Consider the following 15,803-nt stretch of genomic DNA (forward strand, 5'->3'; position numbering starts at 1 on the left):
CGCTGCAAATACTGTGACTTAATAGTTAAAAAAACGTCATAGAGAACAGAAAATTCGGAACAGGTTGAAAAATATGACCAAAACAGAATATAAAGATATCAACGAAGCACCTGAAGAGAATAATTTCAACTTTTCTGTACTTCTAAACACTCCAAATATACAACAAAATGCATTTAAGGGCTAAAAAAGTGGATTTAGCATGATATGTCCCCTTTAAAGTAAGATAACACTGCATCCTTAGAAGTTCAAGCTCAAAGTATGCAGATATGTATCCAGTGTCCTACCTGAGACGAGTGGTACGGTGTCTCTCTCCCATGACACAACAGTGATGTAGTTCTCCACTGAGGAAGGAATAATGCACTTGAAGACCGCTACGCTGCCTCTCATCGCGGTGTGGTCCGCCACACGGACCGTATAGGGCTCTCGTAAAACTAGAGAGAAAGAGCTTGTGTCATTGGTTAAAAAAAACACACTGATATGTAAAAATCCTTAAATCTGAAATGTTTATTTCTTCTAGATTAATATGCAGAGGCAATTAGTCTTTTACCAAAATGTAAAAAGTCAAACACCATCGTACTATCAGAACATTGGTCTTTTTGTATGAGAATCAGACCAGCTCAACATAGCAACACTGGCTCAGCCAATGGCATGAGTTTAGGGCAGAACTATCCGTTTGTCTGACCAATAACAGATGAGGAGAGGCAAACCTGTTTGAAAACAGACATTATTTTCGCTATTCCATTTATTATCAGTAGCATCTGCAGAAATTACACATTTAGCCTTAAAAACAACTGTACAAGTTTCCTAAGAGGAAAAAAAAAGAGTAAATTCTACATTAGTACTCAATTCAAGCTTGTAGAAACTAAAGTGTAAATATCAACGTAATAAAATTAAGTAAAACCTACTCAACTTTTCTGATACTGGTGTTCCCATCATGCACTGGGGGCATGCATAATTAATAAGGTTGATTTTTTGCTTCAACTAAGTAGAAATTACTCAACAACTTTTACTGGCCATGTTAAAGTTACTTATTTTCTTTGTTAATTTTAATTAACTTAATTAAGTAGAGTTTACTTAAAGGGATAGTTCACCCAAAAATGGGTGTCAAATGTCATCATCAACTGTTTGGTTACTGACATTCTTCAAAATATCTTCTTTTGTTTTCAGCAGAAGAAAGAAATTCATACAGGTTTGGAACAACTTGAGGGTGAGTAAAAGATGATAGAATTTTTATTTTTGGGTGAACTATCCCTTTAATTCCATATGTGAAATCTGCATGCAAAAACTATATATAAATTTTAAGCATAAATTAATTGTATTGTTTTATGAGCAATGATTTGCTGCAAGCTAGTTAGGTACAGGGACATTCTGATTCTAAAAATAATTTGATTGGACAAAAATTTGTGGTACAGGACGAGTCATCAATTTTTTGGTCCATTTTCCCAGAAAAGACTGTAAATTTCAATTGTGTATATCAGCTAAAAGAATGAGTTTTGTCAACATTTAGGAGTACACTGGCATATAGATTAGCCTCAAAGCAAATAGACATCTACTAAAATCCAAAATACCTTCAAATCTTTTTATGTCTTTAAAACATTTGCAACAATCTATATTATCTTTAAACACTCACCGGCCTTAATATGAACATCTTGGCTTCTAATTTTCCCTGAAGGATTTTCCGCTGTGCAATAGTAAGTGTTGTCATGGATCACTTTGCTAAAGCTGGACGGAGGAAAGTGGAAGATCTGGAGAGTGCCGTTTGGGTGGACATGGCGGATCCCTGGGACGTTGTAGCTCTCCTCGCCGGTGGCCAGATACCAGCGCAGGGTAGCAGGCGGCACCGCTGCTGCAGGACAGGGAACCAGAGTCCCCGTGGTGCTGGCGAACACTACCTCTTGCAGAGATGCATTGACAAAATACAAGCTGGAATGTAGGTCTTCACTGAGAACTGCAGGAGACAACAGAGGACATGCGGTTAGTGTCTGAACTGTTCATGCAGTCTGAACCATTTTTAGAGTTAATCAGAACATAAGGTTCTTACTCTCTGTTTGAAAGTACTAACAGCTTGTTTGCCACAGCTGGTCTTCACATCTCCAGGGACGCATTACTTTAACAGCTCATAAATATATTAAAACAGTTAGTCTTGGCACTTTTTAGTCACTATGGTCCATTAGATTCAAGATTCAGAGTCATGCTTGCATAGACAAAAAACCTCTCAGATTTGGAGCTCAAATGGATTGCGCTGTTTCAGGTAACAGAAAGCTTACTGACCAGGTCTTAAAGGGATAGTTCACCCAAAAATGAAAATTCTGTCATCATTTACTCACCCTCAAGTTGTTTCAAACCTGAATGAGTTTCCTTCTTCTGCTGAACACAAAAGAATATATTTTGAAGAATGTCGGTAACCAGACAGTTGATGCGCCCCATTGACTTCCATAGTATTTTTTTCCAACCATGGAAGTTAATGGCTACATCAACGTGTTTGATTACCGACATTCTTCAAAATATCTTCTTTTGTGTTCAACGGAAGAAAGAAACTGGAACAACTTGAGGGTGAGTAAATGATGGCAACATTTTCATTTTTGGGTGAACTATCCCTTTAAATCTTTCAAATTAAACACAGATTGCACCAGAAATATGTCAAATTGAGCTAAATAACAGCTTAGTGAGCAATTTCTCCACTGGGGCTTTTAAAAGAGGAAGATTTCATTGAAACTATAACATTTTTCATGGTTTAACACAATAATTTATTATATTTTTAATGGCCATTGCTTTGGCAATACGACAACACAGTTATGCCAATAAAGCCCTAATGGATTTGAATTGATTTGTTCACATATAACTTATTCTTAAATAACAGACGGACATACTGGGAACAAAACACAATTTCAGTGTCCTGGAGTATTTTATAGATAATGGAGTTCAGTTTTAGGCCATGGAAAAGCTACTATTGTCCAAAAGCACATAAAAAATAAAATATTTATACCCATACTCTAGTTGATTCCCTAAGATGAAAAACACAGATTAATGGAAATAGATGGAATAGTGGAATCAGCAGGGGAAAAAAAGAAAAAGAAAGAAAAAGCATATTTCTTATCCATTTGACTTTTAGTTGTGCGTCAAAAATCTACTTGCTTGAAAAACAGGTACAAAGTTACAATGCAATTCGTCAACGTCGCAACATCCTTTTTAAAAGTCAGCGAGTTTTTTTTAAACAAAGAGAGACACATATCAAACTTAACATTACATATCTATTATCTATATTGCGTTAAGCGTATATCTTTCTCTTTTTTTCAGCGTTTAACACAAAAGCCTAAACACATTTATAATCCAACACTGTGAACTTCTTTTTGTACACAAAACATTAAAACCCACTAAGGTCTTTCAATTGATAATCCAGAGCAAAGCACCAGTGTAAGATCAAAAGAACTTTGGATCTTAAGAACAAGCATTAAATATTAAAAGACTTTATGTCAATACTGAGAATCTACAGTGATACATTTTAACAGATATTATATGCACTGCCACTGTATACAATTTTATAAAAACATTCTTATTATAAAACTATTTGATAAACAACCTTAAATAACAAAAATATAAGTAAAAAGTCAATAAGGTGAAAATTTGACATTATTTGACTTATTATATGTAATATTTCTTATAAATAAATGTTACATTTTAGTAGGCCTATTTTTGATATATTTATATTTATTATATATCTTTCTATATATCTAATAAAATGTAATATTTTCAGAATATGCTGCTATGGCAAAAATATTTTCACTTAGGGAATCCATTAGACACAAAATAAAGAAGACAGAAGCTGTTATCCAGACATGATTCATCTGATTTACCACCACAGACATCATGCAGTAAGCTTCTGGATTCAAGCATTGATGGACTCTTCATCCTTAAAAATCTGCATGGTCAGCGTCTGTCAATCTGATTCAAGTTCAGATAGTAAAACCCAGCACATGCTTCGCGACGCAGTCAGAATCGCTCTGCTCTCTATTATCTAAACGATAGAAACGGCCAGACACGACTCTTCAAATATGAATTGAATGAATTTATAATTAATCTGGCTTTTTTAGAAAGTGCTTCAGGCTGTTTGATTAACAGCGATTCTTATCAGCCTGAAATAACGGACAGAGCGCTTTCTTTGTCACTGCTTGTTTCTGTCTTTCAGAGCCGATCATTGTAAATTCCCGCTGAGAGAGTCTCTAATGCGCTGTCCCTCTGTGGTCCTGTCTGGGCTTGACTCAGGGTGATATTTATGGGGTGAGCATGTGACAGCTCAAGGGCAGAGACCATTTTAAAGTCAAGCTGATCTCAGGGCATGGTGGTCAGGCAAGCGTGCATTTTGCTTTAACAATCTATGAGATTAAGATGAAGGTCTGGGTAACATTTAACAGTGCCCAAAAACGAAAATTCTGTCATTAATTTCTCACCCTCGTGTCGTTCCAAACCTGTAAGACTTCGGAACACAAATGAAGATCTTTTTAATGAAATCTGAGAGTTTTCTGTCCTTCCATTGAGAGTTCAACCCCCAGAAAGGTAGTAAAGACATCATTAAAGTAATCCATGTGACTCCAGTGGTTTAAACTCAATTTTATGATAAAATTTATATAAATTTATTTATATAAATAAAGTGGTAAATTGTGGTACATTTTGTGCAAACAAAGCACTCTTCATAAAACTGAGGTTAAACCACTGCAGTCACATGGATTACTTTAATTATGTCTTTACTACCTTTCTGGGCCTTGAAAGTGGTAGTTGCGTAGCTGTCAATCTCAGATTTCAGTAAAAAGATCTTAATTTGTGTTCCGAAGATGAACAAGTCTTACGGGTTTGGAATGACATGAGGGTGAGTAATTAATGAATGCATTTTTATTTTTGGGTGAACTATCCCTTTAAATTTTTTATGCAGGCCAAGTAAGACAGGTTCTACATATTAACAATGAGTTCTATATCTGATCAGTCATGAGTAGTTTCAAACATGTTAAAATTATTAAACACACACACACACACACACACACACACACACACACACGGTGGTTGAGGAGAGACCCCCAGATATGATGTAGTACATGAAAGCGCTATATAAATGCCTTATTCATTGATGAACCCACAAATGAGACAAAAGGTAGTAAAAAAATTTTTTAAAGTATAACGATAAAAATAAGTATTTTACTGTTAAATTAACAGAAAAAATCCAACCTATTTAATATAACTGAATTTGCCTCAGTACATTAAATTTCAGCAAAAAAGAGAGAGTAATTTTAAGATCACATTATAAAAAAAAACATTTTCAGATTTGTTTTTAGTTACTAAAGTAAAGAAGAAAACGAGTTCTCAGTAAATAAATGAGTTAAATGAGTGTGACAGGTCTGACTGGGCGTTTGTAATGAGGAGCATTTGAGCAGAATGACAGTTGCATTTAGGATGAGCAGAAATATGGGTTTGTCTTTTGAAAACACATTAACATTTGACCACTGATAGTGTGTAACCAGCCATCACGAGACTCTTTTCAAAACTAGCCAGGCGATTTATTTAAGTGATGTGATGTGCGATCGATATTTACCCTGCAAACCGCATGGGCGCCTCTGGTATTAACCCTTACAAACCTGAGATAGGACTGTTTGTGTTCAAAATGATCAGGACAGACACATTAAACCCTTACAAAAAGTTGTAACTGTACACTAATGGAATAAATTTGCCTAATTGAAATATTTTTTGGAAGCTTTGAAAAATGTCATGATAAATTGCTTATATAATGCAAAAATGGTCTAAAAACATGGTAATACCATTATACGTTTTCATAAGTGAAATAGCCCCTGACCATTCCAAAACTACATTAAATATGTTTAGATGATTTGAATATTTCAATCATGAATTGAGCACATGTATAATTCTCAAAAATAAACAAATGTCCAAAATCACATGGTACTACCATTGTGCCAAGTTCACAAATTTATACACTGAATAACCTGGTACTAAATCTGCAATGCATTTTTCAATGATTTGAGTATTTTTATGATGAACTGCCTATGTATAATTCAGAAAAAAAAAAAAAAAAACAAAAAAAAACATGGCAATCCATGGAACCTTTAAAAAATAAATAATAGAACATAGTAATAACATGGATGGTTGTTGGATGATTTAAATATTTTCATGATTAATTCATAAAAACATATGTTGCCTCTGTGCAGGTTTTAAAGGACCAGTTTTTTTAATCAATTATTTTTTGGATAATTCATCGATTTTCATGACGAATTGCTTGTGCATAACTCGCTTGTGCAATAATAAACAAACATTATGTTGGAATGTCTTAAAACAGTGCAAAGTATAAAATCAGAATCTCTCTGAGGATGAAATCTTGGCCCTGGTGTGGGTGGATGGGTCACGCTGTTGGCTGCAGGCCCACTGTGTCTGCGCTGTTGTCTGTGCAGCAAACAGGAGGGGTGGTTCCTCCCCGCGGGCTGCGGAACCTTGACGGATCGTCACGGGCTCGAGGTAATTAAGGCAGGGGCGTGCGGAAAGCCAGAGAGTGCAGGGGGAGCCCGGAACAGCAGCCGGGATAGTCAGAATTCCTGTCCCTGCCCCAGGGCTACAGCGGGCCGGGCGTCAGGGAGCTGTAGCGGGAGCACCGCAATTTAACCAGTTTGCAATTTGCTCTCATGAATATTAAGCACAGCCCAGCCGTGTCCGGGTTAATAGACCCCCGCTCACTGCCAATATGTAAAGCCGAAGAAATCCCCCAGATGCCAAGAAAGGGGGAGCAGCACAAGTCCCACAGGAAAAGTCAAGTTTCTGTGTTTTTTTTTTTTTTTCATCTCTTAAGTGAGATGATTTAAATATCATCTGAATAATGTCAGAGCAAACGTTCGTTTAGAGCCTCTCTCCCTGGTGGTGAGAAGGAGATCAAACGGCCTCCGCGGATCTACATCAATTACGAGAGCCGCCGCCGCTGATGTCTGAATCTAAAGGACGAGCTGAACCAGTCTCGGCTGCTCACGCTGGGATCCCGGAGACACGTGCAATACGACAACTCCTTGAGATTCACAAAACTATGCATGTATACTTATTTAAGCAACAAATCGAATTATTGAAAAACTTGAAAAATATTCTAATGTAGTAAAATATGACTTTTTAAGAAAAGGTACATTACAGTACCAGTTATCAGCCAGGTACATTTTCAGCCTTTCTACTTAAAAATGTAACATTTAATTTAATGTGTAACTTGTTTCTTTGTAATTATTTGTAAAATGTAGCCTATTTGTCAAATGGTTTCAAAATAAACTCTACACAAAAGTAAATATTTTGCTATACCTCACAACTCGATTCAAATCGATTCTTGAGGTCACGATTGGATTAAAAATCGGTTCTCGATTTTGAATCAAATTTCGATTCGATGTCTTGAAGAAAAGAAATTCCACTGAATTAAATGTGGTCAAAGTTAACCCAATATTATAAATGCCATTTAAGCTGACTGCAATCATTACACACATGACTGGCAGTCTTCTGTAATAAAGCAATTTCATTTCATTTTTGTTATTAAAAATAGGAACAAAGAAGCAAATTACAAACAATACGGCAAATAAAATAGAAAAATATACAAATTAAATAAACTAAGTTTATCAGGTACAGTAGCATACGTTTACTTAACATGTAGGCTAGTAAGATATAATACAAAATTTGTATTATAATAAAACACTGTATAGTCTATTAAATATAAATTGATTCATATTAAAGTTACAAAAGTGATTCAGTAAAAAGCAGTGAGTGATTCTTTTAATTAAAATGAATGAAAGAGACGGCAACAGTTTATGAGGCTGCTGTCCCTTTAAGAATGAATGCACGGATCTAAAAGACTGTTACACATCTGATTTATTTACATTCGTTTAGATCACAACAGACTGTGTTTACATGAAAACTTCACACAATGTGCATTTGTGTGTGTGTTTGACCATGCAAGCGCAATAAGCTGTGAAAGATAACTGGATACGGGATCACATGGATCTTTTTTCACGGCTTATGTGATTAATAACACTCTAACGTGTCAAAAAATGTAAGTAGTACTGCGAAGTTAAAGAGGTGTAACACTTGATTTTTGACATTTGTGAATCGGTAGAAGATAGAATCGCGATTCATATGTGAATCGATATTTCCCCCTACTGTATATTTAAGCTTTTAGTCAATTTGCATTTAAAATATACAGTCTTGCTCTTCAGGGAAAACGGTGCAAAAATACTGATGACTCATCCTGCACTACATAGATTTTTATTCAATCAAATTCTCTCTATAATGTCCCTCCCCCAATACCACATGCAACTGACTAGAAAGTAATCATGATTTAAAGCCTATTAGCTCTTTATTTATAATTTGCGGACAACCCAAAATCCTCCTTCCAAAAATGGCAGCCAATGCAATGTCAGCAAATTTGATGGCCAAGAGCCTTTTCCAAATAGCTAAAAGGTTGTAGGGCTTCCTCTGAATCCTTTGTTGTTTATAGAGTATCAGGCTTGCTCAGGACACTCATTTCCTTGTGTTTATCAGTTGGACACACACACACACACACACACCAAAAAAAAGAGAGAAAATAGCAGCTCCACAGTGAGGACTCACGCTGTCTTTATCGGTCAGATAAATTCCCCATGGGAGCATCAGTGGTGAAAAAACAAACAAAAAACAAAGATAGGTAATTATCAATTCCACAATTTCCACTCTATAGATAAGAGATTTTCAACAACCAAAATAAATTAAGCCCAAGAAAAAAAGCCAGATCTGAATTATGATAGACAAAAATATTGATTTTGGCCTTTTTTGAACAAAATCAGATGCTGCTAGCATTGTCAATTTTTTTTCATTGTCGTTTTTCAATTGACTTAATATATATCATGTAAATATACAAAAAGTTGTTATTTAAACAATTTCAGTATATATTTAATAATATACTAATATCCAGTATATTTAATTACACACATACATGTGCAAAATACATCTGGCTTTAAAGATATTATCATCAACCAATCTTAGTTCACCACAAGTCTAAATCCTTCCAGTAACTCTGTATTGTTTGGTTTTGTTCATCAGCTTACAGTATCCCGATGTCTCAGTTTCTGGCCTCTTCTAAACATGCGCCTGTGCTAATATTTGGGTGCGAGTCTCAGGTCAGCTCCTCTCCTCGCAGAAAGCTCGCGCCCCTGCAAACTCACGCAGCCAAGCAGATGTAAATGTATTCGGAGCATTTAGTGCTCAGGATTAATCTAATTATAATTTAATCATCTGATCAAACAGCAATTAGCATAATCACTTCTGGGGACGGGCCGATAGAGAATGCAGTGGAAACAGAACAGACCTGAGGCGAGTGCAGCTTCAATGAGACATTTGCTGGGATCTCTGTAAATGTTACACATTCCTGGGTGTTGAAATTCTGCCCATTTTTTTTTTTTTTTTTTTCGTCTGCTTTGCTACATGGACACATTCAGTGGTCAAACAGACTTTGTTAACTCATGGACAAAAATCAAGGATGTAAGCACATATTCAGGACTGCAGGGGACCAGATTTAACCCATTTTCTCCCTCATTCTTTTTTGTATAAATATATAAAATATAAAAATAGTAAATTTAGTAAAAAAAAAAAAGTAATTTAGTAATATAAAAATAGATTTTTTCTCTATTTTAAAAAATATATATATATATTTTTTTTTTTTTGAGAATGCTCTGAAGGGAATCATAATACAGTTTTGCGAGGGCAATAAACACCATATATTGATGGGGAAACATCACCTACTATATTCAGATTTAATTCACATTCATTGGAAAACCATAGTTGATTGTTTGAGATGATGTAAAAAATATATTATGATTCAATACAGATTGTATTTAGGTCTATAGGCATTTATGCTATTTAACATCCATTTTGTAATGTAAAAATGAGGTATAAATGGTTAAAACTTCATATGCTATAAAAAATACTTTTTCTTCAGGTAACCTAAAATGTGCTTTATTTAGTAACTGAAATAAAACCAACCAGTATTATTCCTTATGAATAATATAAAATATTATTTAGTGACCGAATATCACATGGAAATCACATTACATTAAGGTCTCCTAAAGGTATTAACATGCACTTTAAAAATGACAGCCATTTAGCCAAAATTACAACCTGGAGATGATCATTATTTAGAAAATCCTGAATCAAGTCATATCTATTTTCATATATATATGATTTTCCAAATTATGATTTAAGAATTAACATATTCTATGAATGTTTGCAATTATTGAACATTATTACAAAGTCTCACTGAAAAAGATATGAGACAGATCGATAGATTGAAAGATCTACATCCGCTCCTTTTCACCTATTAACAGATTAAGGCTCACCAAAAACAGCCTCTACAACTCTTTTCTTTCACAACAACAGACAAAGAGCACCACTGACAGGAAAACTCTCAGTCTCATTTAAGATCACAGTGGATGGAGCAACCCAGGGGTTTGTGCTAAAGTCATCAAGCTTCTTTACTAAAAAAAAAAAAAAAAAAAGCCTGAAAGTCCTCATCAGTGTAAAACACGAAGTGCTTTTTCTGCCAAGTCATCAAAGCAGGAAATAAATACACATTATGTCCACCAGCACAGGCCCGTCTGTCAGGCATATTTCCTGCTGATTGACAAAAAGCTGTGCTGATGGAAAATATGAACACTGATCAGCCTTACTTCTAGCTAAACAGTTAGTACAAGCAGATCATCAAAATGTCATTATGCCAAACGACTCCTGGAATTACTGATATGCTGGAGAAAGAGCTACTAGGTTGAGTGGAGCTGTGTGGCTGTGTGTGTGTGTCGAGTCTAACTCACACCACACATTTATATCTATTTCTAATACACATTGTGTTTTACTACTACTGCCATAGATTTAACCTTCCCAGTTAGTTACTTTATTACTTATACAATATTAAAAAGCACCAATACGGTATCTGTACCGCTATAACTGCTATGCTTTTTTTTTTTTTTTTTACAAATAAAACAAAGAAAGTTGGTGTACGTTTTAAAAGAAAATGCTATATCAGTCTTTCTACTCCATAATTTCTTGCCATCTATGTGTGAAAACTGTTTCAGAGTAAACACCTTTTTTTTTTTCCAGTGTATCATCTATGGCACGTTAGGGTTTACGTAACTACAGTATATTTTGGGGACAGAGTTGTCCCTTATAAGTGAGATAAATCGCAAAAATAAATATTAATAATTAAAGTAAATTATGTTCTTTAAAAAATACAAAAGTATGTCTAATAAAAATGTATGTTTGTTATATCTGTAAAAACAATTCATAAATAAAGTAAATCTTGGCCTATATAATAACCATAATAATATAAAAACAGCAAGAATATGGAATATTGCGCAGCATTGTTCAGGAACAATGACTATGGAACAAGGAACAAAACAATGAATCTACAGTGTTCTGAAACCAAGTTGATGTTAATGCGTATCAAATGATTTGTAGAACAATATCAGTTTGCTTTGCTTTCAGGACTGTAAACAAGGCCTTGATTTCTCTCCACAATGCACATCACAGTGCAGCTGCAGTCTTAAAAACCCAGGCGTACAGTTGAGCAAAACAAATGGATATGCCCACACACTTTTGTCTGTTTGATCTGGACTCAGCTAAAAGCTCTCTTAAAAACCATCTCATGGAAAGCGACAGCTGATTGGGCACTTTGCTCTACGCCGCGCTGTTTACTCGTGTCCATTTGAGTGTATGTCAGAGTTGGCCCCTAGCATCAGTTTACAAAAACAACATCGCACCTACTTTGGGCTCCGTCTGTGCGAGGATGCTTATGTTGTTCCAATTACATTTGTGTGTTAATATGCACACGGTCTCGAGAGCTCTTCACCAACACAAGAGCCATTGAAAACAACTCAGCATGATTTTACATGCTAAAACATTTGTTGTTCAATATTAGAAAGCTGAGCTTGGAAAAAGCAGTGCGAATGTTATTAGGACTACATTATAAAAATTTTATTAACTATATTAATTGTGCATCTACACTCTTAGAAGAAAAGGTTCTACATAGAACCTCAAATAGTTCTGTCAGGCGCTTCATATAGAACCGTTCAGTGTTTCCCATCATGTAATAATTTGATGAATTTATTTCTAAATAATTCGTTTTGTTTTCATTTTAATAAAAACAATTATGAATTAAACAGGTCAAAACATACTATATCAATGGGGGGAAATTAAATAATACGTTAAAACGTGAAAGTATTATGCAATCATTTAAAGTCCCCCAGTGGTGAAAATCAAGCTTTTAATGTTGTTTATATGTTTATGCATTGTTTTTAATATGCTTTAGGACAAACCATGTGTAAATTCATAAGTCAGCACCATTTCTGAGTATTTTCTCCTTAAAACTGCAGTGAACCAATTTTAAAAAACGCGGTTTGAAATCGCTGGTGTGTCTGACGTCACAAACTACCTTGTAACCAATCACTTCAACGAGTGGATCTCTGAGCTGGTGCGAGTGAGTGGAGGCGGGGCTAATTTGCATATTCATAGAACCGTGTATACTAAATTAGGCAAGGGTTGTAGAGTTACATTCAAGCTATTTTGAAGCTATTATGAAGATTTTTTTTTCAAAGAAAAAAAACTTTTAAATGTGTAATTTTGGTGATCAAAAATGAGTTTTAAGGGATACCATTATTGACTACAAAAGGGACTTTAAGAAATTTCTCCTTATGTAACGGAGGCCAACTAGTAAAAAGCTGTGCAGGTAAACCTCACTCCCCTGATCTCAAGAGGCGCACTAGCGACTGGCGCTGATGTGGTCTTTAGTGTCCTTGTTAGAGCGCCCTCCTCCCATGCCGGAAACAAACGATGGTTCGAATCTCACTCTGAGTGGTTGCGAGTAGAACCGGAGGGGTTACATTGGTGCCGTGACCCGGATGTGAGTGAGTGTAATAAAGGCCAGCTAGTAAAGAGCTGTGGAGGTAAACCTAGCGACTGATGCTAGATGCTGCGGTTTTTAGTGTCCTTGTTAGCGCGCCCTCCTTCCATGCTGGAAAAGCTGAATCCGAATCCCACTCGGAGCGGTTACACTTATATAGAACCTTTTTGGCATCAAGGTTTCATTAAAATTGATTCAAGAACCCTAGGGTTCTATATAGAAACCCAATGAACCTTCTTTTCTAAGCTGCAACAGCACTGATCAACAAAAAAGGGAAAAAATATGAAATCTCAAAAGGGATATTTAAGAGACCAGGGAATTAATTAATCCTTCCAGATAAACACCCTAAACAAGCACGCCACGTTTTCCTCTGCTACTCGTTACGGAAACACTTCCGGGGTCACCTGTACAGAAAGCTCCAAGGCCACTGCGCCAACATACATTTCAGGGGTTTCCATAGAGACCAGTGGAGAACTGGGCTGTGAGCTTAACCAAATCATGAAAGGCTCATTTTGTATGGCTTCTTTTCTCTCTCCTCTCTCTCTCTCTCTCTCTCTCTCTCTCTCTCTCTCTCTCTCCCACACACCCGCAAGAAACATGCTACACTGGCCAGAGAGAGTGAGAACGAGAGAGAGAGAGAGACAGAGAGAGAGAGAGAGAGAGAGAGAGAGAGAGAGAGAGAGAGAGAGAGAGAGAGAGAGAGAGAGAGAGAGAGAGAGAGAGAGAGAGAGAGAGAGAGAAAGAGAGAGAGAGCTCACTGCACTGACAGCAGCAGCACTGCATCAGAACGCTGATCAATGGAGCCTCAGAGACCCACATACACGACTAGAAAGCAGTGGCACAAATGGGACCATATTGATTCAAAGAGAAACACTTAAAATGCTTTTTAGAAATGCTCATTTAAACACAGTTCAGTAGACATGCACCACTCAATTGGCCAAAAACAAAATCCCTCTGAAATGATAATCAATTTCATTGATACACCATCAATTGAGGTTAAACGATTGTGTCCATTTCCTGCTTCATCGCAGCCCTGCAGAAAACTGATAAAGCTTGGAAAAAATAATTCAAAAGACTGAAAATTAGACTGATATGATTCAATAGAACGTGGCCTCATGGCATTCAACAACACCCTTTATGCTAAAACATTGCTGTGTACGCTTTGTGTGTGTGAGAGTGTGTGTGTGTGCATCCTATCAAAATGCATCTCCAGTTCTTGCTATCACCGGTCAGTCTATGTGGAGAGGCCTGGGTCTGATATTAATGCTCCACAGTGTTACTCTGTTAAAACCACCTAAATGGCCCCATTTTCTCCTTGCTTCCTCCCCCCACCCCTCATAACCCCCCTCTCACTCTCTCTCTATTCCACCACAAACACACCCATCCTGATTTAGCCCAGCAACCAGCACCCACTCACTGTCTCTCCATTTTAAAGCCATCAACACTTCCCTCCTGTCGAGCATTTGCGGTAGAATTTTTTTTTTTTTTTTTTTTTTAGAGGTCAATATGATTCGGACACCCACATGGAATTATTAATTAATTTATTTTTTTAATAAATGTTTTGTGAAAAGGTCACAGTGAAAGCATTCCATAAAGTGCCAATTGAGTGACAGCGAGTTATTTTTTCATTCAATGCTCCAGTGCTTCTTCTTGAAACATGGCGGCTGTGTCACTATGCCACAATACAGCAATTTTTTGTAATTCTTTTTCTTTTTTTAGATGCTTTTCAGGGTTTTATTGGTGCTTTTTAAATGAATAAAAACTGCTTAATTACTTTCATTTTCTATTTTTTGTGTGTTTTTAAAAAGTATACCAGCAAATCTGTTTATCTACACTTAAAATAAAATATGTATTATATGTAAAATGTTACATGTAAAAATATAATAAGGTCATAATTAAGAAAGGGAAGTTTATCAAAAATTTATCACATCAAATCAGGTTTGGTCCAAAAAGGATGTCAAGATTCATATTTGTGACATTCTTGATGCACTTGAGGGTATTTGCATAATCATGCTTGCTTGTTTGTTTAGTATTATAAGCTGTTAAATGTAATAAAGTGACTAATCATATAAAACAGACGATTTAAATGCCTATTTAGGAGTCTGCTGCTGTACTGGTTTCACCTGAATTACTTGCACAAATTAATTTGCGATATAACTATTAAGGAGGGAAATTGCATGCATGATATTTATGATAAGCACTGAATTATATGTGTAAACCTTTTAAAAGAATATACAAATGGTGTTGTGAATGAAAGAGAGACTAAATCGACTGGACCAGGATGCATCGTATTTCAAACGTGCTTAAATGTATTCCTAGTGCATTGCGATGTTAATTAATTTCAACGAAGTTACAATAAAAAAATAAAACTCACCATTCAAAATGCACTGGAAAAAGATGATGGCCAATATCCACATGCCCCGCTCCTTTCAATCTCCAAACTAAGATTTTTCTTTGCCCACTGCACACTTTTCCTCCAAAAAAAGAAAAAGAAAAAAAAAAAAAAAAAAAAAAAAGAAAAAAGAAAAGAAAAAAAAAAACCGTTGCGCAGGAATATGAATATCTGTAATTAGTAGTTCCAGTGGAGAGGGTGCATATCGCTCGCGTGCGCTCCCAGGCTGATTGTCTCCGAGCTGGGATCCAGCTGTGGCTCGCGCGAGGTGGTGAGCGGCGGGCAGGTGCGATGCTGAGTCAGAGCGCGCGCTTACTGAGAGGGCACTGCGCACAGGTGTAGTCTCGTGCGAGGAGTAAAACAGCGGGAAAGTAAATCCACTGAATTATTAATGATTACAAATCATATCGGAAAAGTTTACAGAAAGGAAAAAAAAAAGAACAAAAAACAAACTAAAAAGAAAAAGCTCTT

General features: G+C 36.0%; 1 protein-coding gene across 1 annotated transcript in view; it reads right to left on the bottom strand.

The window, feature by feature from the left end:
• The window catches only part of dscama (Down syndrome cell adhesion molecule a), a 79,040-nt gene extending 63,611 nt beyond the window's left edge, over window positions 1–15,429 (bottom strand). Inside the window, exons 1-3 of the mRNA XM_079861783.1 lie at window positions 15,315–15,429; window positions 1,631–1,948; window positions 285–431 (exon numbers count right to left, since the gene is read on the bottom strand). Coding sequence (XP_079717909.1) covers window positions 285–431; window positions 1,631–1,948; window positions 15,315–15,357 — 508 coding nt within the window. The 5' untranslated portion in view covers window positions 15,358–15,429. The remainder of the gene's footprint in view (window positions 1–284; window positions 432–1,630; window positions 1,949–15,314) is intronic.
• Window positions 15,430–15,803: the final 374 nt, after the last annotated feature.

Source organism: Squalius cephalus (assembly GCF_949319135.1).
Source record: "Squalius cephalus genome assembly, chromosome: 24".
In the NCBI taxonomy this organism is placed as follows: domain Eukaryota; kingdom Metazoa; phylum Chordata; class Actinopteri; order Cypriniformes; family Leuciscidae; genus Squalius; species Squalius cephalus.